The 25823-nt window shown below is 29.8% G+C and overlaps 1 protein-coding gene across 1 annotated transcript in view; it reads left to right on the plus strand.

Moving 5' to 3' along the window:
• LOC106688591 (uncharacterized PE-PGRS family protein PE_PGRS20) overlaps window positions 1-25823 on the plus strand; it is a 74747-nt gene that overhangs the window by 15959 nt on the left and 32965 nt on the right. Inside the window, exon 2 of the mRNA XM_014433125.2 lies at window positions 9989-10159. Within this exon, the coding sequence (XP_014288611.1) occupies window positions 9989-10159 (171 nt within the window). The remainder of the gene's footprint in view (window positions 1-9988; window positions 10160-25823) is intronic.

Consider the following 25823-nt stretch of genomic DNA (forward strand, 5'->3'; position numbering starts at 1 on the left):
CTCGCGGCTTGTTCCGTTTGTCCACGAAGCTCGTTAGGCTTTCATAAAGCTTAGTTATGAGATAACTTACCAATGGAGGTCAACAGAAATCAGGACCGGTCTCAAGACAAAGAAAACCTCCTATGAACATCAAATTCTGATCTTCAACATAATATTTTCAGATTCATTCTAATGAATTATAATATAATTGTTTTCATCTACATTCCTCTTACTAAGTAGGATTTATTTATTTTTAATATCTCGATGAGGAGTAATCTAGAAACCATAAAAACAATTTAAACTTGATCCACACACAAAAAAAAATTAAATCTACGATTTATATTTTCTCAAATTTATTGTCCATATCTTTTTTTTTTTTTTCATTTTTTTTAGTTGTAGCAATATTGTTTCCAAATATGCACCACGACTAGAGATATAATATTTTTTTAATAACATAAATCAAATTAATACCACCCCAAAATAATTAAAACGGCATTCTTTTTTTTGGACTCATGGGATCTCAAAACAAGTATTTCCGTTGAAAATTGGAATTAGAAATTTTTCACGACCACAATACTTTCCCTTACTACATATTCCTTATGTAGGTTAGTAAAAGTAATTGCTTAAATTTAGCAACATTGTTAAATTAACTTGGGAATCGGCATGATCCTCATTATTAATAATTAATAATTAATTTTATTATTACATAATTAATAATTATAAATTATTAAATTTTAATTTCATTATTGATTTCTGATAGTGATTAACAAAGCAATTTATTAATCAGACTGGGTTTTTTTTCTAAATAAACGTTATACCTCTGTAACCAATGGTGTTTAGTTTCACTGTAGGACTCAAAATACACACATTATGGTTTTTTTAAAGTGATTAATAACTTAATTCATACTGAATAATAATTTATTTATGATTTGATAAGTGATAACGCAGTTTACATTATATTACAGTGACCTAGATCCATGAAATGTTCATTTATTATTGAATAATAAATTGGCAAAAAATAATATCACAGGTTCTCACCAATAAAAATTGAAAATTGACTACATGAACTGTTACAGTATTCGAGCATATTCATGTAAATTAAAATTAATAAATAAAAAATGTATATAAATGTATTTAAATAATTTAGAAATATTTTGATATTAAACTAGTATATATAAAAAAAAATGACTACAAGGGTTTTATGGATTATAGTTAAACATTTAAGCTCAGTATTCTTTAAATAAATTAGCAGGCATAATATTTTCCGTGGTTGTTGGTTGATTACAATAGATATTACAAAAGCTATAAAATGTCTTTAAAAAACATTCTAATTATTATTAATTAAAATAAATAAATAAGAGGAGTATCAATAATTCCAGTGTCCATTCCGGCTTCCGTGTTTTGAATTCATAAAAAAAAAAAAAATACCTTCAATGAAATTTATTTACTACATTGTTGACTGTTTTCTAGGCGTAGGTTTGTACTATTGAGGTGCTTAATGCAAAACATTAACAGGACTGGTGGGTCTGTTGGGCCCTGTCACAAGTATGCATATATACTTTTTAATTCAAACCATACGTTTAATACAATGAATTTATTACTGTACTTATTTATTCACACGGTAATGGATTATATATACAACCTAAAAATCTCCAAAAATAAATTAGTTTAGAACACCAAATTAAACAAATATATATCGCAATGGGTACACGGGTTAACAGTAAAGTGCTGGGCGAGGACATGTACCTCCCGATATAGTATGGGCCTCCAGTTATAGTGAAAGGATCCTCACAGTATGCTATTAACCTGTGTAGAAAACAGAAAGTGGTTAGCTCAACCAAAAACAAGATTAACACCAACCCAGTTTTTGCTTATGCGATACCTGAGTAATGAGAGGAAACCAAATAGATACTTTATCTGATAAATAAAATAGTAATAATTATTATTTCCTTTACTATGCGGGACTGATGATATTTTTAGAATATATAATACCAACATAAAGCCTTAAATACGATTTTATAGACCAAGTCACAACTCCTTTATAGGTACCCAATTATCTTATGATTTAAATATATCTAATTAAATTTGAGTTAACAGTGACATTTTATTGTATAATAAAATAATTCAACTGAAGACTACCTCTAGGTAATCGAGATTTCCCTAAACTCATCTCTTCCTATTTTTATTATTTTTCTTACCAATTACACAATATGAGAGAATAAAAGAGTGTCATCAAGGGACCAGAAAGAGGGGTATAAGAGAAACAATGAGAGTAGATTATTCATGAATCCTATTTAAAAAGTAAGTCAGTTAGATAATTTCCTAAACCAGTCTAAAATTAACTCAAATATTTATTATTTTTTTTCGTTTTTGTAAAATATATTTAGTCCATACAGACATTTAAAATTTCTAATATGTTCCATCCATTATTTAGTCTAAACCAGTCCAAAGGCAGTTAACAGATCTTTGAGCAATATTTTGCCGCTTAATAAGATACCGATATCAAATTATTCCTATTTTATTTATGTCAATGTCAAATTTAAATTTTTCAGGTTAGTCTTTTTTTACGTAATTTAATATCAGAATAAATTCCCAAGCAGTGGAATAATTGGAAAAAAAAGTTCGGGACAGGTGTAACTTTTTGACTCGAAAAAAAAAGAAAAAATAAAGAAAGGAATTTACAATAAAATAATGGATAATTATACTTAAAGGAACTATGTACAGCAATTTTTTTATATTTTATTTATTGCTATTTATAATACATTTAGGAAATTTGATCTCAGTTAAAATGGAGTGTTACAGGCGTTTAGAGAAACTACCTATTGGTAGCAAAATTATAAAGCAAGTTAAATTCCTGACAATGGGTTAACCAAGAGACTAAATGATTACTTGTCGGTAATGTTTTTGACCCGTAGACATCAATACAAAGTATCTTGTATAGATGATGTCAAAATGGTCTTTACAGGTCAGCTATCTTCATAATGGATAGTAAATGGCTTGTCTGCTCCGCCATCTATGAGGCAACGATTACAACCTCTCCATTCATTATATGATATTTTTATAATATTATTTATTTATATGAGACAATTGATTGATTGGAATATATAGGAAGTATAAGGGTCGTGAACAATTTCGAATTCGAGTTTTTTTCGACGAAACTACATATTTTTAGGTACCCAAATAACTAAGTCTCGCAAAACGGTCTTTGATTTCGATAAAACTAGGTGTTAATCTCATTGAAATAGTCTGACATGACTTAAATAAATCAACCATCTCTCATTGTTAGCAATAATAAAAATATTATGACTATGAACTCGAAAACTCTGATAATCAACTAGAAGAGAAAACAGTTTTCACACAACCGAGTAAGACTGAAAAATCGGAAGTAGCCGAGGACTGTCGATTACTTCCGATCCTACTCCACGGTACAAGATGGTTATCTTTTGTTAAAATGTTTAAATAAAGATGATAATCGTTTTTCACACCTGTTTCCCATGTAAACATGCTTGCAGTATGACAAAGTTTCTCATACTGCAATTTGGTCCCATTTTATTTTAAGAAATAGTTTCTATGAAGTCAAAAAGGTTCTAAAAGCGAGAAGTATTGATTTATTGACAAAATTAGTTCTCTATGCGATAGAATGTAGTTATAAAGTTTTGTAATTTGAACTGTAATGAATCCACAAATAAAATAATGAAGATTTTAAAGACACTGTTCCATAAACGTTGCGAGAAGTTTGCATTTCAAAAGTCAAATGGTATAAATTTTTAGTTGATAATCCTTAAGTTGGATTAAGAAATAGAAAGGAATTTAAGAAATACTTTATGAATATGCATGGTATACGATTGCTATAATTCTTTTTTACTATTTGCTTTCAGATTTCATCATTTTTACATTTGAAATAATTTGTTAAGAATGACAAAAAATTCATCCGACCTCATAAATATTGTGATAGTTAATAATTTCAAGAGAAACTGTTTTTCAAAAAATATTTTGTTGATGCGTTGAATCATTTTCGATGAATCAATTGATGTGTATTTTTAACTAAAAAAAATCTTGAAATATATATTTAATAATTTAAAAACTCGTTTAAACTTCAATACTTACTTTATATATTATGAATGTTTCCACATTTGTAATACTAACTTTAGGGGTTTGCAGCAGGTTGTTTCCGTTATACTCGGTACTAACCAAATTAAAATAAATAAATCTTCAATAAGTTCTAGGACTGTTTTATCATCATGGAGGTCTTTTCGATTATTTGGTATCTTTATATGAACCTTTCAATTGACAGGATAACTAACTTCAATTTAAACAGTCTTTCGAAAAGTGCAGTAATAATTCATCTCTTTGGAAAATTATTACATTTTTCTTTTGGAATATTCATATTGGACAGAAAATCTGTTTATTCAATTCTAAATAATGGCGTTAGTCATTTTGTCAACTAAAAGGCCCCAAATATTGGTTCATGGCTCTGTATTTATAATATTCTATAAATACTTGAGTGAAAGACATTACTAACGAATATAGTTTAGAAACCGCAAGATTCGATGTTTGTTTGAATATTTATGTGAAAACTTTCCGGGGGCTATACGGCAATAACACAAAGTATTTTTGATTTATAAATTTATAAAATAATGTTAGCGCTTTGATATTTTATCACACAATTTCTTTTTGTGAGAACCCCAACGGTGAATTTAGTCCTTCACAGTTTCGGACAATTTTACAATGTTGTTTGGCATAATTATTCTATTTTTTTCTTTAAACACTACTCTACTCGTTATTAGTAAGTGTTTTAATGGTAAGATTTGCTATGTTAAATCAACTATGTGTCTGTCTATAAAGTGTGTACCCATAGTTAAGGAGAAATATAGCTGTTAAATGTGATCGAATGAACGAATCATCTTCTAGCACGATCGTTGTTCAAGAAACAGTGCTGCCTTAAAGTTTTGAACCCCTAACCTTTCATCGGCTGTAGTGGTTCAGGTTCAAAGGTAAGGTAAGATAAACCCGGGACTAATCTTCGGAGGTGGTGCGGGTAGGGGTTTATTTCCTTTTAATTATTTTTAATAGAAGAACTTTAAACCCGTATTCGTACATCATCCAATATCACTCCTCATAAGTGATCGTCTTATAGGAAAAAAAAAGTTTTCCAAGGAGATAATGTTTTTTTTTTTTATTCTCTCGTTCATTTAGTGATTCACTTTTTATCTCACTAACTAATCCTCTAGGTGTTACAAGGTTAAGCTCTTTGGTTCAATGATAATCGATTTTTCGAGCATTGGAAGCTGCAAACGTTTTCTTGTATGTAACCATTGTTTTATATTAAAGATGGGTCTCTCTTTGTTACAAGTAATTTTAAATATGATTATATCTATATTGAGAATTGCCTCTTTGTTTTCATCCTAAATAAATCTTGAAAATACCTGAACTGTTTTCTTGGCAGATTGGTAATTTTGGGTATTACGAAGTGTATCTTTGGATATAAGAAATAAGGAATTAAACCTTAAAATCTTATAGAAAAAAACAGCACTTTATGAGGAACTCATAAGATTGTATTTTTAAGTAGTAATGACGCAGGCGGGACTAGCAGGTTTCACGTGGCCTGCTGGAAGTGACCTGAGTACTTTCTCTGCTGGATCCCCGCACTCAGGAACCGTTTGGCCAATAGCATCTTAGGTAACCTGTAATCTCATCCAGGTCAAAGGCTTCTTTCCATCATCCAGTATAACCCATTATCCTTCTTATCATAGAAGAGGTTACTGAAATTAGGTATAACGTTTTTTTTTATGACTTCATATATCTATTCCAATGGTAGTTTACGATGCAATCGGCAATTTCTAATCAACCGTGGGGAAGCTACTTTGGACCATCTTTTGGAATGATTGTAATTTTTTATTTAAATACAGAATGCTAATCCCCAGACTTCACAGCCGTTGTGTAGATGAGGATTGTCGTATGTGATTTTAATATATATTTTCAATTGACGAGGGAATGTAACATTGCCAACCTGGGCCCTGTTTCATAATGAAAGCTAATAGTATTAGTTGATAGTACAAGTGTAGAAACTAGTGTAGTAGTAATACTAATACTTATTTTTTTCATAATATGGATGACTATTAGTGATATTACAGGAATTAAAAAATACTAAAGTACAAGTTACTATTGTACAAGTCAGTGTAATTGAATTAAGATAAATCTACAACATTAATAGTATTAGTTTGTACTTTATTATGGAACAGGAGCCTGGTGTAGGTGTGAGTTAGTTTACTATTCATAATGTTCAACAATAAACACAAGAGATTGTAACTTTAAAGGCATTACTACATGTATCTCTGTTACGTTAAAAACATTTACGTTTGAAGTGGAATTATTTTTAATAAAGTTATCTTGTTATTTTTTGAAAAAAAAAAAGAAGTGTTTTCTTATTAGAGAGTGGTTATAAACTCAATACCGATTCAGTAGCCTTGATCCGATTTTATTTGGCTTCAAAGCTTATCCACAATCTATTATAACTTGCGAACTACTTTCTCAATTATTAATTTGTTAAACATTTTGAATAATGAAATTGTTGTAAATTAACATACATTCTAATAAAGCGTTATTTATATTGTAATGATAATAAATTCAACATTAATGATCAATTTTTTAACAAATTATTTCAGTATTTGCATCAGAAAACTTACAATGTTTATAAAGCCCAACTAGTTTATAAATACGTCAGTAGTTATATTTTTATCACAAAGAGTAACCAGGCTGATATGTAGATTACTTAATTACTATACATGGTTTACTTTTAACGATTTAAACCAAATAGTCCCGTAAAAATAGTTTAAAATTTGGCTGCATCAAGAAGTGTAAATTAATTCCTTTGAACGGATTCTTATATAAAAATGGTTGATAATTCTTATTTGTTCTTTGTATACATAAAAATGCCCTGCAGTTTACTGACATTGCACACCTTATTCCAGTTACCATACGTTACTGATCCAAATATAACATGGTATACACGTTTCTTTTTATATACCAAAATATGAACAATATAACCCTTTAAATTTGACTGTTAAATATTTAAGCTACTTGTAATATATTAAGATTTATTGGCTTTAAACCTAACAATATACGGCTGTCAATTTGAAATATCTGGCATGTTAATCCTAAGCACTCTCAGGAAGTTGTAAACTTTAAGTATCGTCTTTTACTTACAGTTATACATCAGAATCCATTTGAGGATTTTTTTTTTTACAATTACTTCTGGGTTAACTTGTAATTTCACTGTAATAAAATAGATATTTCTAAAGACTATATCAATTGAATTATGTCAAAGTATCATCGTCGGCTCATGAGTTTAGTAGATATTTTTGAATAAGCGAAAAATCAATCCCCAATATTTTAGCTTGTATTCATTACAAAATTTCTCATTAAATGATTCGATTTTTTTTTTTTAATTAACTGTATAGTTGAAGAGATGTGTATTGAATTGTAACTAAAATTCATACCTAAATATATTTTTATCCCTTTAGCATTACAACTTAAACAAAAAATTTTCCTTCAAAAAAAGAATTGACGTTAATGAAACTGAAAGGAGTGTGTTGAACTGCCCTCGATTAGCTAAGAGCTTACTCAATCTCCTGAAACCGGTATCAACCACAGGATAAAGTTATTTCTTTATTTTCTCAATTAATACCCACAGATATTTTGTCGAAACCATTCCTCTTTCAATTATTTCACATCTATACTTTCACAGATATTTCTGCTATTCACCTACTGTATCAGATATCTATCAGATATCTTGTTCCATCCTTATTTTGAATTTCAGGTTTTTGATATTTATTAACCTATTACATAAGAAAGCCCCTTACAAGTTGAATATTTAAAAAAAAAATTTCTATTATATGGAAACAGAATGTTTATATACCACTTACTATTATTACATGGATATGAAAATAAAAAAGTTCAGAAAGAAAATTTTTCGCCTAGCAAATGAAACTAATTACAGAACATCCATTTACAAAGGGGGGGGGGAATGCGGCCTAAATGTTTTAAAATAGAAATCAGACTAAGGTTTTACTGAGCCAGTGTTACCTGGAAATAATCTAAAGGATACTAACTTGTGAAGTGTCGATCGATGCGTAGCGCTCCTCTTGGTCTTAATGATAACTGGTGATAAAGACTATGTGTCCAGGTCTGTCTTCTTTCTCATATTAGGTATTTGTTGATTTGATTTATAGCTGGACATTAAAAATAACATTTTAATTACATCCTTCGTTAACATATGTTTATTTCATAAAAAAAAAAATTAAAAACGAACTTAACACTATTAACTAATTAGTTGTTATATGAAGTTAGGCTCCAACTTAAACTTTAATGTTCTTGAAGATCTGACAACACTGATCTATTTTTATTATTACTATCTTCATTGGGTCAAAGTACTTACGATCGTTACGCTCGCTCACGAGATGAACTAACTCCTAACGGATTTAAGAAAATACTCTTTCTTTTTTTTCTATTAGTAGTCAATTATTTATTTTGTCAAATCCATAAATGTCGTAGTTTTTTTTATATTAACTTTACTTTTATTAAGAATTGTTATTTTAATCTATTTATTTTATCTTATTTATTTATAATATTGTATATAGTTAGGGTTGTACACCCCCCCGCCCCATAATCAATTGTTAAAAAAAATATACCTCTTAGATTAATCATGTAAGGCCCACCTGGCCAATCTAGTATTAAATAAGTAATAACGGATTCTTATAAGTCGAGGTTGGGGGATAAATATTGAAAATACGTATTTCAAAGTTTCTTCTACGGTAGAAGTTTTTTTTTTTTTTTAATTATTTATTTATTGTAATTTACAACTGTACAAAATAATACAATAGGTAAATATGAAGTATGTTTCATATACACTTGAAAATCTTGGGAAGGAACCACCCATTGGTGGTACTTCAAACATTAATTTAAACTAGAAGGTCCCGTAGCCATCTTCTTACGGTAGAAGTTAATACCCGAATTTTCATTTTTTTTTTTTTGTTAAAAGTCATCATAATTATCTCAAATATAAATAATTCCAGCAATAACTAGTTATAAAATAATATAAAGAAAAAATTATAGTTCTGAAATAAAACAAGTTACCAACGAAGGAAGTTGAAAAATAAATATCAATTTATGAAATAAAATAACAAGTTATGAAATAAAATAAAGAAAAAAATATAGTTTTGAAATAAAACAAACTAGCCACCAATGAAGGAAGTTGACAAATAAATAACACGTTATTAAATAAAATAATAAGCTATGAAATAAAAATTATAATTCTGAAATAAAATAAGGAAGTCGACAAATAAGTAACATGTTATTTAATAAAATAAAGAAGAAATATAGTTTTGAAATAAAAATCAGCAAAGAAACATCAAAGCAAGTAACCAACATAGCAACCAACGAAGCAAGTTGATAATCAACTGAAAAGACAGAAGATATGACGATAAAAAGGACCAAATAGGAGTTTTTTTTAAAGCACATCTTAATAGCATCAACCCAAACCAACTAGTAATAAGAATTTAATGACAAATTTTGAGTTATTTTTAATTGCAATCAATATTGTTCTGGTAGTCTCAAGTGTGGATTCATAAAAATAAAATAAAATTTTTCATTGTTAAAGGTGAATATAATTATTTGTTAGTTGTCCTCACTTTTTTTTACTTAAAAAAGTGAATGTGAAACTCATTGATAATTATTGTGATTAGGTTAGTTTTAAAAAAATATTAACTCTCAGTCTCTTGATATGTTTTACAAACAAAATTTTCAAAAATTAAGTGTGGTTTTTTAGTAGTATAACTTACTCATTAAATGGAATTTTTGGAAGATTAGTCAACATTGAATGATTTAAACTTGGATATGAAGAGACTGGTTCAGCAATCTTTGAAAAATAATTGGAATATATCATCTTATTCTCTATTCTTTCCTTAAGTATTAATCTATTTGAAATAAATAAACATATGTATTCCAACAGATGAAGATCGCACTGGTGTTGCTGCTGCTGGGATTCGCGTCGGCGGCCCCACCCAACCAACCAGCCTACCAAGGCGAAGAAGTAGAAGTGGCAGAGCAACAAGTTCCTCAATTACTGAACAAAGATCTAAGTCCGGAACAGAAAAACAAACTGACGGAAGAACTTGTCGATGTAAGTAGTTCAAAGCATTTTTCCATAGTACAAACACTCTGTTAATTTGTTGCTTTTTAGTAAATTTATATTTGTCATTTTTTAAAAAAATTCTATGAAGACCTTAAATTAAATTTGATTAAACATTCAATAATGCCCATTAGATACAGCATTAGGTCATTCCTCTACTTATTTTAAAAACATTGACGTAAGTATTGGCATATACATAATTTTTTTTCCTTTAAATTAAATAAAAAATTGGAGCCAAAACCGCGAAGAATGCTTGATTCATGACCTTGCGTTTTATTGGAAAACATTATAATTATAATTATTTCAACCACCACATTTATCTCAAACTATTGTCATGTCATTTTAGAGTTAAGTGATTATATAAGATGTAGGTATTCATATTCTTCACTATTTTTGTATACGTATTATTTAGAGTTAGTTGGATTTGGTTAATTATAAAGCTTGGTTAATGACAGGAGTGGGGAAAAAAGAGACCAAAGCGAATCAGAATACTTTTTTGTCTGTGTCTGTATGTGGATAATGATCAATTCGCAGATACACAAAAGATTTTTTTTTTTATTTGATGTAACTTCAGATAAAATAATGTAAACAAAAAAGTAACTTCTAGAATCACAAGAACACATAAGTGTGCTAGTATACATATATTAGCAAAAATAGTTTCCTCACTAAAAATTTCATTAAAAATTCTTCTTCTTTATCCCGTTCTTTCCTTTTTTGAAAGATGCTTTTTCAGAAAATTATGCCTTATTGCGTATTTAAAAAAAAATTACATCTGTAGCATTGCAAACTATGAAGGGTCAGGAGCGCAGTACTTTGTAAGGGAGTACTGTTCCTTGTTTACTTACCAACGGTTGTGCGAGGAGGTGATTTAGTCAGAATCATACTCGATCGCAAGATTTTTATCCAATTAAGGATACTCTTCATGAGGCTGGGTAGACCTGTGGGGCTCCCAAACCCACAGGACTGACTCACGGGTTCAATGAAACAGAAAATCATTATCTGCCACAGCCGACTTCGAAACGGCAACCGTAATTGCATACTTAAGCATCTATATTAAAAAGTTAATTGATTTATCAATTATAGAGATTTATCAATATTGAGAATAAAATCTACGTGGCGGTCCCTTGTTAAACATGGGTGTATTGGAGGAATAAATTGTTCATATAGGTAAGTGAAAGAAGCTGAATTTACACATATGTACACAAATCGCACCCAATGTACACTTCGAGCTATATCGTGAAAGCCAAGTCGTGAAACCTCGCAACAATATAACAATATAGTCGTTTTATTATTCATTCAACCTCCAATCTATACACACATACACACATCCATCGCAAGGATAATGCGGGAGTGCTGCTGAATAACTGGTGGGGTACACGTAAGAATAATGAACAAATATACGGCATATGCAGGTGGTGTAGCAGACCTACATTGCAAAGCAGAAGATATCCATGACTGAAATTACTCGTAAAAACTATTGAGGTCAAAACACATATCCACTATTTCGTGATAGTGTTATTTACATTACTCATAATTCTTCCCCACATTTTCTAGTATTTTTTCCCATTTTTCTAATGTTAATGGTTAAAAAATAAAATAACATTCTAGATATGATAAATATTGTATAGTTAAGGATATTTTGGTGGATTAAAATACAAAATAATTTTATCTTTCACTTTTAATTAATCTAGATATATCGCCATTTAAAACTTGACTAGTTCCAGCCCTTAAACTGACAATTTACTCTTTACAAAATTGATTGACGCGTTTAGATGAAGAGAAAATAAAATTTAAAATATGTTATAATTATCATTATGTGAACTTTGAAACCGGTAGTTGTAATATAACAAACTTATAAATTAATCATATCTGAAAGAAGCAAGCACCTTCAGTATTCCCATTCATCAAAAATACTGTCGGACATTGAGGAAGGCATGCCTTAGCAATGATCCTTCGCGACAAAGATTTGGTTAGCAGGTCACGGTCCCTAGCCCCGGACATCTTCTGACAAGGTCGGGGAGTGTGCCGTTTGTTAACGAATTGTACAAGAAGGTGAATCGGCGACCTTAGCATGTCCTGGAAGGTAGCAGTTGGACAGTGGAGTTCCATTAGTGCTTTAGCAGGAATAAATGTACTATCGAATATTTACAAATCCATCAAATTTTTTTTAGGTTAAATATCTGGACTTTAATTAAACATTTTAATTATTTATACGGAGTCTAATTTAATTTTAACTTAATATTCAGGTTGATTACTTTAGTCTCATGGTTATTATTCACATATCTTGGATGAGCAGCTATCCGTGTATACCACCTATTATATTCATCTCATATTTTTTCTCCATTTACGCGACGTCATTTTTATTATTTTATAGAAGGTCGTGGTCAGTTGAGGATGCTCTCTTTCCATAAGAAATACATGGATAAATACTGAAATAAACAACGTCCTGTAGAATTTGTTAAATAGATGAATATGGTGCTAGACACCGATAGCTGCTCATCCATGTTATTATTATATTATGTGAACAATAAATAGTTATAAGACTGCCTTACATAATTATTCTGAATGAAAAATTCAAAGTTTTAATTTTATTCAAAGCTAAATTTATTTAGCTAATAATTATGCAGAGTAAAATCCAAAAAATAGTAAACAAATTGCCAGAATTGCCTTTCATGGACTATGGTAGCAGTAAAGAGTTGATAAATTTTCTATTCTTCCTTTGCAGTTTTTACAAGTAATGTCAGCCTAGGTATTTAATAATTTCAGCTCTTATTATCTTTTATTATTGCTTAGCTACAATGAATGATATCTATTGTATCTAGATTATTTTTATAAGTATGAAGGAGATGGATGGGAGTGTGGTAAAAAAGGAACATAGAATAGTTAAGAACTATCAATGTTTCTTCACACTTTGCAAGGCTTCATCAAGAGTAATAAAGATAAAAAACAACTGTGTATCCTTTTCATCCCTGACAGAGCTCTGCAAAGTGGGTTGAAGTGTCGGTAAATAATTAGTTTTAAGTATTTTTTGTTTCTTTTTGACCGTACCTCATGATTAACCTCCTTCATATTTTTAAACATACATCAATCATTTATATATATCATTTTTGTATATACCTCACAAAAAAAAAACTAACTTGGTTTGTTGTTGCACGTGTAATGTTATTGTTTGGAAATATTCCGAACTATTTTCCAAAACCAAACTTCTTTATTACCGATATGTAAATGTGAATTGACCCAAGTTGGTTGAAATGGAACCCACGCCACTCTGGAGTATTTTTCCAAGTGTTAGTCGCTCTAAGACACTTCACTTATGTGATTGTGAACATAGAGAAGAGAATCGACATAGCGTTCAGTAATGTTCACTACTAGAGTATAATTTAGCTTATTTAATATAATCTACTATAAAAACATATTATAACCATATAATAAAATTAATAGTATTAGTAATCATTGACCGGTTGTAAAAAATCATTCGTTTTAAATTATAACCGTTAATCGTAAATTCTTTTTAACTCTGATTAAATATTAGTTTAGGTGTATAAGACTTAAGTCACATTATGCCACACTATATATTCTTTTCATGAACTATTCGGCCCATTCTACTATTCATAATGTGGGTCATTATGAGCTTTAAAAAGCAATGAGGAAGAGAAGAAGATACTTCTTGTACATTAATATTCTGTACTCTAGGTAGAGCGCCATCTCGTCTTCCCACAAAATTATTTCCCTCTTCCTCATTGCTTTTTAGATCCGGTGTTAAACTGAAGGGCATGGCGAAACGTCGATTGAATAAGATAACTAAAACAACACGATTTATTTCTTTGCGCTAACCGATCCTTAAACAATACATCGCAGATATTAAAAGCCACGTTATAGTATAATTTATGTTTTTAAAATATTTTTCAGACATCTAAAATTTTGAAAGATGTTGAACAAAATGAGAAAAAAAAAAAAGTAAAATATGATAAGTAAAAATAAAAATGGCAAAAAAAAATACTTTTTTTAAAAAATATATTTATTTATTGCTATTTACAACTGTACATTATAATACACTTAGTAAATCTGATCTAAGTTAAATTGGAGTGTTACAGGCATGTAAAGAAACTACCCATTGGTAGCACTCTAATGACATTTTACATTAGCTGGTATCGGGGCCATCTTCTTTTCCGGCGCCTCGAAGGATTGTCAGGAATGGAAGAAGATACAAGATTAGAAACTAGGGGGTTTGAGTGGTTAGAGAGTTTATAATGGAAGGAGTTATATCTGGCTCGAGCTAGATCGGTTACATAGGGGACATTAAGGTCTTTATGTATGATTTTAATTGTGACAAAGTAAGGAGCATTGAGGATTTTAAGAAGGATTTAAAAAAAAAAAAGAAAAAAAAAGACTTAAACATTAAAATACACTTTAATATAAAAAATGAATAGGGATGAGAATTATTGTTATAATAAATTATTATTTGTAGGCTTGTTAAAGTACATGAATGTGGGACAATTGTTCCGAAACGTTATGCAACATTATGGTAATTAAGAATAAAATATAATCAAATTGGAAGTTTTAACCTCAAAAAACTTATTTTTTATTGATTTACCAGATTTCCTAAAAAGAAAATCCAGGAAAGGGAAACTTAAACATCGGTATCGAAATCATTGTACTATTTCTTTTACCCGTGTGGTTGGTTTTGTTTTATTCAATACAGTGGAATATTAATTAACTATATTCTATGAAGTCTCTGTTGGACAGTTTATCCAAGACCTTTGTTACTCCTATTTGTTAAGATAAATATGTTTGATTTACTAATATACAATACCGTAACTATGTCTGTTGTACATTTTTGTTTACAGATTTCAAATATTAACATATTTTTTGCATAGTCTGATATTTTGAATATACTATCATAAATAATATTTGAATTTGCATCTAGATTTTTGAACAATATTTCTCATTGCTTTTTGTATGCTGAACATTCAAGTAATAAGAACGTTTAAGGGTCTCGTTATTGCTACAATTTTCGCATTGAAAAGTTTCAGTTATACCTATTTTGTGCAGGTAGTTATGCAAAATTATTGAAAGACTAATTTATGTATGAAAATCATGCATTGCATGTATATTGTTTGTTTTTTTTAAGCATAATAATTTATCAATTTTAACTTTGAAGCAAGTTATGGTAAACTAAATTACTCCAATACCGATTTTAACACCTTTGCCAGATAAAATAGCCACGTTTCTTGCCAAAAATGGAAATAGCAATTAGTACAAATGAGAATGAAAGTCATTCATGAAAATAGGCCAGTGCCTAATATTGCTGGTGTTACGGCTGAAATATAAGACATGATATTCTAGGAAAAATACTTCAATCTATGTCAGACTTTCTATTGCTTTTTTTCTTAGATTTTTTTAAATTTTACTTATGTCCCTTCTTTTTCCTGAATCAGCAATACTTTCCAAGATGTTTTCAACTCATTTTATATCAGAGAACAGTTACTATGTTTGATGGTTATTATGGCTCTAGTAATAAAATTACAGTGAGTAATTTTACATTCCGGTCGGGTAAAGAATTTAGCATCTTCGATGAACAAAATAACAAAGTACAACCAAAAATATGTGTTTATTTAAAATTAAATAAAATGTAGAATATATATATATATATATATGTCAATGCTCAGTGTAATTCGCTATTGGCCAGGTATGTTGCCAAAGGTCAAGGTATATTAGTGTGTCGCAAAGCATTGACATAGAAACGTGATATGGTTTTCAACTTTGGCAGTTGGAATGGTACGAGACCTAGCTCCAGTTTAACCAAAGCCTGCTACAAACAAAGTTTAAAAAAGAAGTTTTAAAGATGAACATAAGTCTCTTTAAAAAAAAATCAAAAGAATTTAAAAACATGAGTTCCAGTAGCTATGTTTTGGTATGTCTGCCTGTTTTCTAAAATGTTGTAGCCCAAAAAAATGTAATACCAATAATTACTTGTTCTTACGTTTCTTAAGTTTCTTTGTTCTTTGTTCTTCCAATGTTCATTCATTTATTTTGATTTAATTTTTTTTAAACCTCTTTTTGAGCTAGGTCAACTCAAAATTAAGAATGATAATAGTTATCTAATTATATTTTGGTATAATTGTATATTTTTTTATAAAATATTTACATAAGATAAGGGTATGATAAAGTAATGTAAATATTATTACATATCTAAATATATAAATTAAAAATTAAAATTAAAATCTGTACCGCTACAACCCATGAAGGGTTAAGGGTGCAGTACTTTGTAAGGAAGTACTGTTACTAGACCAACGGTTGTGAAAGGAGGTGATTTGGTCAGAATCACACTCGACCGCCAGATTTTTACCCAATTAAGGGTACCCAATTTATGAGGCTGGATGGACCTCAGGAGGGCTCCAGAACCCACAGGGTTGACTCAAGGCTACAGTGAAACAGCAAACAATTTTCTGCCCAGCCGGATTCGAACCCGGATCTTGGAGTTAGTAGCATCGTCCCTTATTACAGTACCACCGCGCTCCCAAATATATATATACATACCGATCCCAAAAAAAAAAAAAAAAAATAGACTATTAATGTTATTATTATACGTATCTCTTAATATTATTTTTTTCCACAGACGTGATAGTCCGAAAAATTATTTAATAAATAAATTATAATTTTCAAAAATTTCCTCACACATCAAAAAATAATTTGTAATGCTTTTGAGACAGAGTTAAAGAGAAAGCTAATGGTACTTTTTCGTCACCAAAGAAATAAATTGTTTCGTTTCATACTTCCATATTTACTTAATGAGCCTTTATTGCACAGCGAATGCATTATGACTACATGTTCAGTCACATCTTTCCGCATTTCTCTTTCCGAACCATTATTTTGAATCATTAGGATTGTTAATCAAAACCGATTAATATCAGCAATTGATTAATAATTCATCAAAATGTTGTGTCAACTTTGTATGAATAATTACTAGCACTAAACCAACTCATGCCGATCTTAAATTGCAAAGTTGCAAAGGGTGGTAACCCTTTAATGACTTAGGGGTGAATATCATCAATCATTTTTTTTTTATCACTTCAATTCAAATCAGATCATAATTATTCACCGAGTATTTCCGGAATTTCCAGTAAAAATTCAATTTTTATATCTTTTGAGCCGTTTAGTTTAGTTCAAATAAAGTTTGATAGTTGATTTTATGATCGAATATTCAGATATGAAACTAAGAAATAAAAATTGTTCAGGAAGATTAAGAAGCAGTTACCTTAATTTATTGTCTGCAAAATACCATTAAAGGACAAAGATAAAAATTATAGTTTCTTCAGACGCACATGTGTACATGCAATCTGTAGAAAATAATTGCTTACAGATTTAATATACCTGGCATTCAACTGAGATTATTAATGCTTATGCTATTCTAGAGGTATAATAAACATATACTTTGAAAACTATAAAATAATAGTATGAACATGCTGTTATTTATTTTATTATGTTTTGTATAGTTTTACTTTAAGCCTAGCTGAAAGATATTTACAGAATTTCGTAGTATGAATGTTCTTAAATAAGATAATAAAAGAGCCGGCTTACTGAAATAGAAAATAAATATTTTGTTATATATTCTCATTAAGTTCATTAACGGCAGATTAAAACAGAAATATGTGCGCTAGTACTTGGGGTGTAAATAATTTTTAAATCATAATTACGACAAGATTTTTTGTAATCAATTAGAAATGATTATACAATCACGAATCAACAATTTTTCCAACTTCAGGTGGCACTTCCGGCCTTTTTAACTTTCTATTTTCTATATTAATCATAACATAATTAATACAGGACTGATGTTTGGAGTGTTATCGAAGAAGATCGTAACTCTTTTACGGAATCAATTTTCATTTAATAAAATAAGCTTATAAAGATGATATTACAGTGTAAAAAATATGATATTATTTTTAGCACTTCCTCTTATTAATAACACGGTCTAGAAAATGAAACTTTTTTAATATTTGATTTAATGATTTTGGCTGATGTTTATTGGTGTGATAAAACTGAAAATGAACTACATTTTTTTTTCTATCACGTACAAATATTTCGCAAATTCGTTATATGTAATACCAGTTTAATATTACAGGAATAACAAAAATCCTCTATAGAAAGTTGGTTACTCATTTGATTAATTTATAATCGTATCGAAAGGCTTTTGTAATATATCCAATGCAAATAATAGAACCCTTCCTAAGATGATTCATTTATCACTCATGTACACTTTGTACAGAGTTTGGATGTTTTGGTCTCTCTGGAAAGAAAATCATTCCCTCTTTTTATTGATAGCAATAAAATATAAATTTGATTGGATTAAAAGTAGTATTATATGTGATGAAAAAAAAAAAAAAAGAAAAAGAAGGAGTTCATTTTCCTTTCAGTACACCAAAAAAGATATCAGAAGAAATTATCAAAACGAATGTTTGGTTGTCGACCTCTATCACAATTGTCGCCACGATTTATATGTATTAAAACTGCAGTGTTAGCTCCAGAGTGTATAGCTTGTTTCATTAAAAATAAGACTGAGTGGATGATACTATAAGGAAAAATAGTTCCCTCATAAGTGAACTTTTAATAGCATTAATTACTAGTAGGAACAATGTCTAAAGTCCTGTGGTAATATTTTTAGATAGTAACAATATTTTTCTGAAAACGTGGATTCTCTAGATTTTTGAGGGCTTACGATATATTACATTGAAATCGGCTAAGTGTAATAGAAAACATTAAGTAGAATCTAATACGTTAAAATATGATCCATCGAAATATCTTTCACCTTAACAAAATGAATGAGGTTATTGACATTATAATGTTTCTTTCCTGGCTGGACCAGGTATTGGAAAATTTTATGAGCTCGTTATCTCGGTATGGGTGACCAGATACTTTTTTAGTATAGAATGTAGTCCATTTGAACCCTGCCATTCATATGATTTCAAAATATTTTGGATATCCTATCAGATGACATATTTTATCAGAATAGCACATGTTGCTAAGAAGTTAACACTTTCTAATAAAATAAAAATAAACTGAATGCTAAGTTATGTAAAAAGTTACATAAAATTGAAAATTCACTGTTTTTCTGTTGTTCTCCAACTCTGGATATCTGTAAACTAATGCAGAAGATAAAATAAGCTTTTGTTATGAATTTGGGATCCAGTGATCCCTATTTTTGCTGGGGAAAATTAACTTCTTCTCTTAGTGGGGTAGTTTTAAAAAAATGACTATTTAATTTGAGTTGATGATACCATAAGGAAAAGTAGGTGCCTCACAAGTGAAGTTTTAATAGCATTAATTACTAAATATATTCTAGAATTAGATAGAAACAATATTTTTCTTAAGACGTTAATTTTCTAGATTTTTGAGTACTTCTTTCAGGATATATTACATTAAAATTGGCTATGCTTAATGGAAGACATTGAGTAGAATATAATACGTTAAAATATGATCCATCGAAATATATTTCACCTTTACTAATTGAATGAGGTCATTGACATTACAATCTTTCTCTCTTGGCTGGATCAGATATTGGAACATTTTATGAGCTCGTTATCTGGGTATGGGTGAACATACGCAACGTTCTCTCAGGATAATCTTAATTATATCCTGCCTAGGTAACAGGGAGGTCTCGAGAGAATGGAGCTCTCATCGCTTGCAAGTTTCTCAATCACTTTGTTTTCTGATCCTCACTCTAATGCAGGACGTTACAAATTTTCACTTTCGATATCATTACATGTGGTTGTATCTTCTCATGATAAGGCCTTTTACTGCAATAGGGGTATTTATGATCTTTACTTTAACATGTTAAAGGGAAAAACTCGTGTTAAATGGAGAAATATTTCCTTCTTTTATCATGTTAAAACGATATAACATGTAACATGGCTGAGAGTCTGTTCCTATGTCTGTTAAATGGAGAATGATTATTATTATTATTTAATGTTTTATTTCGTCAATATTTAGAAAATAGAGAAACTAACGCAATGAATAGCTTTATAGAAAAATGGCATTTAACAAAAAAAAAAATTATTTTCTTCCAAACCACTAGAAGGAAATTTCAGCAATAAATTGTTTATTTTTCCTTGGATCTGGTCGTGTTATGTTGCTTATTTTGGTGGTAAAGTATTATGTTATCTATTTCCACTTATTTAGTTTCTGAAGTAAAATCTGCTAAGGCTTTAATTAATCTAAGAATCCAATGTTTACAGTCAAAAGTATTTAAGTATATTAAAATATTAAAGGTTCATTTTATCTAAATAAAGATGGATTTTGTTCTGCTACTGGAAATGACATTTCAAAAGTTTCAGACAGAATTAGTTTTTTTGTTTGTTTTTTTTCATTACCCCTATTTAAGAAAATTTACAGAATAAGAATAGTATAAATGCAATAAATAATGTTTTTATTTTGTTCGACAAACGTAGTTCAATTATTGTAAACAATGTCCTCGAAATCCGTTTCAGATCAATGATCAATTTTATCTTCTTTAATTGTTGGTAATAATGTAACCAGTAATTAACTAATAATAATAATGCTTCTATTAAGTAATTCGAAGAAAATATTATTAAAACTGTTGTTTAAGAGGATTTGTTTAATGCGGAGATAGTTATTATCATGAAATTTGGAATCAGAGAGAGAAAAACAATGATGAATAGGATTTTTGAATTTTATGATAATGACTATCTCCGCATTAAACAAATCCTCTTAAATAACAATGTTCCTCACAAACTGATTTACTGTTATTAAAACTATTCCTTTTTCAAATACTTATGATTTAGTATTTTCTTATTACTTGTGAATTATTTTTTTGTCTGACTTTTATTTTTAATTTCACAATTCTGATGGATTATAAAACAAAAATCTTTCAAAACTGCTCAATCTATTGCGCTTCAAAAAGTTTCCGAAGCACAATCTATTCAGGCAAATTTAATTTCCTGGAATTTATTTATTGGAATGATTCTATATACTTTCCAAATAAAAAGATATTATGACTATGCTTCATCTTTTATCTGACCCAGAAACTTTCTTTATAGAGAAAACATGTAAAAAAGCAAAGCTAAATTTGTTCAGACATTGATGAATATATAATAGCAGATGGTATTGCCATGCAAATTGTCGTTGATTATAACATACTTTTACATTCTGATTAATTCGGTAGCAGGTAAGAATAAAAAAATTGTATCGCTGAGAGATTATCATTAAATATTATTACTATACCCTTAATATTTTATTAATAATTTTCTAATATAATATTACTATGTAATTGTAATTATTTATTTATTAATACATTATTACGCTATATATTATTTGTTTTACGTTGAAATCAAGTAATAAAACGGTTAATTTAAAAAAATGAGTGGTGAATCATTTTTTTCATTATCACTGTTAATTGGTTTCTCCATTCGTCAGCAGCAATATAATAGTATATTAATGCTACGGCTCTCATTCCAGTCAATGTTTTACATCTTTATTTTTTTATGGAATAAAGTATTATGAGAACGAAACTTACTACTTCATCCTATGCAGTAATTACAAAATTACTTTATTATGACAGTATGACTTAGTTACTACTACTTAAATAAGGTGTCCATAATAACACTATTAGTGCTTCAAATATCTTTGACTTAAAATTGTTCACAGTAACACCTTTATGGTTTTTTTTTTCGCTAAAGATTGAATAATGGCATATTTCAAATCCTCCCATAACTTGAAAATCCACTTCTGGATTTTATGAGTTGTAGTTATGGATTCTAATTCTTAATTTTATTAGATAATAAGGCCGTAACTAACTAACGGAATAGGTTCTGAGAAGAAATAAAACTTAATTTATGTTACATCTCTCGGACCCTGATGGAACTTGACACAGGTTCACATTTGCCAGGGGCCAGCCAGTGCCTTACACAAGATCCACTTTCTAAACACTAAATCCCCTCTATGATATCACTTACTTTCGGTCATGGCTTATTTTACCTTAAGTTTATTCTCTTTCGAAATTTTCGAAACACATTGGATGCATTAGCAATTTACCGAGTCTTCGATACTATCTCAGAATCAATATGTCTCTAAAATAAATCATTTACAGTGAAGTAGGTGTAAAAATATCAGAAATTTTAGAAAAACGGATGAGGTGGATTTGGGTACTTACCTAAATAGACACAACATTTGCGATAGTGAGAATATCATAAGTATAATGCAAAGTGCTCCAAAACAAAACAATTGCATTGCCGACATCCAATGTCCTCACTATATATTTTATTTTAGATAAGCGAAAGTAAAATCCTACTATTATAATAACTACTATGGAAAACAATAATTATAAATTTCTTTCATATTCATCCATTGTTTATTAATATTAACAATGAGAGATGTTTATTTTATTTTTTCAATCAAACTAAATTAAAGGTAACTTATTTAACAATTTTGCTTTATTTTAGCTACATGAAAATTCATATTTAAGGGCTACTTTTGATGTTAAAAAACGATTATTAACTTTATTCCTACCTAGAATACAGCAGTACAAAAAAAAAAAAATATCAAAACTGTGTACTATGGAGTGAGACCCGAAGAGATTAGACGCTTTCGGATATTTCCGATTTCCTAGTTTGTTGAAGTTTTGTAAAAACCATTACCATGAAAATCAGCCGTTTTTGAGAAAATATTAGAAAATTAGATTGGATAATGTGTGACTTAGGGCCAATCGATGTTATCGAAAAAGTTACTGTAATGTCCCAGGCTTTAATATTTAATTTCAGTTTCGTTGGCTTTTCACACACAGACTAAGTTTATATACTCAGGGAATCTTAAAACATGTATTTTCGTCAAGAACTCATATTCAATTTTTTTCTACAATCGCAATACTTATGTATATTTTACTATATTTACTCTTACATTGTAATGTTGAGGAAAATATATAAATTTTATTTTGGTTCTATGAAGAAATAAAGTTTGAAGAGATTCATTAGTTGCAAGCTATGCATGTGAACATTAAAATTGTTTCGTCGGTTTGGTGCAACAATAAAGCAGAAGATGAAACATGACGTTAATGCCAGCGGAAGCTTCTCTCATCACGAAACTTAGATTTAAGAAATAGATGTAGAAAATAGAGAGCAAGATAATGTTAAGAAACGGACTCAAGGCGATTCAGTGGCATGTTAGAGGAATAGTATTCATTACGTTACGTACTATAATAGCAACATTACCCAAGCTGGGCAAGATAAAGAGTCTAACTGACGTCTTTCCACATCTCACTCAGTGCTACTTTCAAATATCCTGACTTTTACTGATTTATCATCTGTCTAGCAATTAATGTGTCTTCTACTTCACACAGGAATGAACTTAGATCAAAACCTAAAATTATAAAAACTGATTGCAGAGTGCAACGTACGGGAAAAGGGATTGGAGATGACAAATGAATAAAAATTTATCAGCCACCCAGAACAAGTTTGTATTGCATCATTCTGTCTTTAGAATGTTAGAACCGCCCTAGAAACATTCTAGAGTCTCCTGTCCAACTAAATCATCGAGATAATCCTATAACTCAAGCCCTTGCGCAAGAATCGACTCGACGAATTAATGATCTGGATTCACATATTACTAATCATTAATTACTATATAAATTAATCCTGTAACCACCTAGTGCGCCTCCTGAAACTAACTGGACTTGCCCGATTACAAATTTAATTCGCTGTTATTAACTAAATATGAAGAGTAAAAGGTCTAAGTAAACAGTATAGTAGGATTTCATAATTAGAAATTATGTTGAACTTTGGTCCGATTTCATCGAGAAAAAATTTCGTAATGTTCTGTGTACATTCCACCTCTTGGGATGTTGGAGTTATGTGATGACCGATGTAGATCTAGACATTTCCTTTACTCAGTGTAAAGAAAGGAAGTCACCTAGATGTGAAAGAATGGAGTAACATGTTCTTTGAAGAGTTTTAAGATGAAGGATGCATGGACTAATTAACTCGCCTCAGTATGGAATCGTACAACCTCTAGATCAGTACTTGAACGACTCCATCATTAACTGTAATACTTGATATTATAAGGGCCAGCATAAAAACATTGAGTTTGAAATTGCTAAATATAAAATCTACGTTTTGATACTTCACACATTAAAGGGATACGTCGTTAAACATGGAAAGTATTATGAAGTTACATATTTAAAAGAGTTTTTAAATAAGAGACTCAAGAATTTTCATTTTTCAAACGTTCATTAGTAGACAAAATTAGCATTGATCCATATAGCACCTAGAAACCCAATATCTGACTAAAGAAAATCACGATGAAACTTTTACTATTTCACATACTAAATTTTAATAAAAGATTGTAAAGGTAAAATGACACTTTCCGGAAATCAAATGAAATTCCACCAGCGCTCATCATTCCAAGAAATCTTCAATTTGCTCTTTTTGTACCTCGTAGAAGAAAAGGCTCCAGGATTAGAAATTTCATAATTACAATAGATTACGTTTAGATGCAGATTCAGCTCAGAATTTTCGATGGACATCGACTTCGACAAACATACGATGTAATAGGTAGGTTACTATATAATGCACTGTGCTAATAACTGGAAGGACCCAGGTTCAAAGCAGCTGTAGCAGATAATTATTTCTTCTGTTACTGTGGCTTTGAGTCAACCCTGAAGGTTCGAGAAGCCCTTTGAGGTCCACCAAGCCTCATAGTGGGTACTTTTAATTGGGAAAAAACCTGACGGTTAAGCATGAACATTAACATATAACCTCTATGCACAACCACTCATTGCTCTTCATTGCTCGTGGGGTCCATCCAGCCTCATAGATCCTGATCAAATCACCTCCTTTCACAACCGCTGGTCTAGTAACAGTACTCCCTTGCATAGTACTCAACCCCTGATCCATCATGGGTTATAGCGGTACAGATTTTCATTTTTCAATTATATAATGGCGAAATAAACTTGACTTGAAGGTTAAAAAACACGAGGAAGATACAGAAAGACTTGTAAAAAGAATGCCATTCGTACATCCAGTAAACTGGTTCAGGTTCTGCAGTAAGGCGGTGCCATAAAGAGAGTCGATGAAGATAATACTTGCCTTCTTTTCTTCTTCTTAGGACAAACCCCTGTCAAATATTTTGGAAATTATGTTTCTATGTATCTAGATACCAAAAAGAAGTTCTGAAGTACTTCAACTTATTTTTTGTTTGTTTAAAAAAAATACAATCTGCCCTATACTAGAGTGCAGTACCTATTAATTGGAAAGGCTCATATCAGTTCATATGCCCTGAACAATAAACAAAGCGACACATAAGTGTTTTTCTAAGACAATATATGGCAGGTAATTCGGGGTATTTGGTTTTAAATACATTTTCCAGAGAAAAAAAAAAAAACTGATTTTATACCAAAATATATATTTTTCTTTTTTATGAGGAAAATGGCAGAAAATAAGTTTGAACATTTTTCAGTATTCATATTTTTAACAAAAGTTTTAGTTAAAATTTTCAAAAAATTTGGTTGAGTGACAGTGTAGGAAAAAATCTTAAATCCATGGTATTGTTCACCTTTTAAATCTATCTAACGGATCCATCACAAACAGAAGTTTTAGAAACAGTTGTTGCCGTTCTACTTAACAGTATGGTAAAAGAAGTGGATGGAAGT

The sequence above is a fragment of the Halyomorpha halys genome, unplaced genomic scaffold (genome assembly GCF_000696795.3).
Source record: "Halyomorpha halys isolate HHAL.00 unplaced genomic scaffold, Hhal_1.1 Scaffold1157.1, whole genome shotgun sequence".
Lineage (NCBI taxonomy): Eukaryota > Metazoa > Arthropoda > Insecta > Hemiptera > Pentatomidae > Halyomorpha > Halyomorpha halys.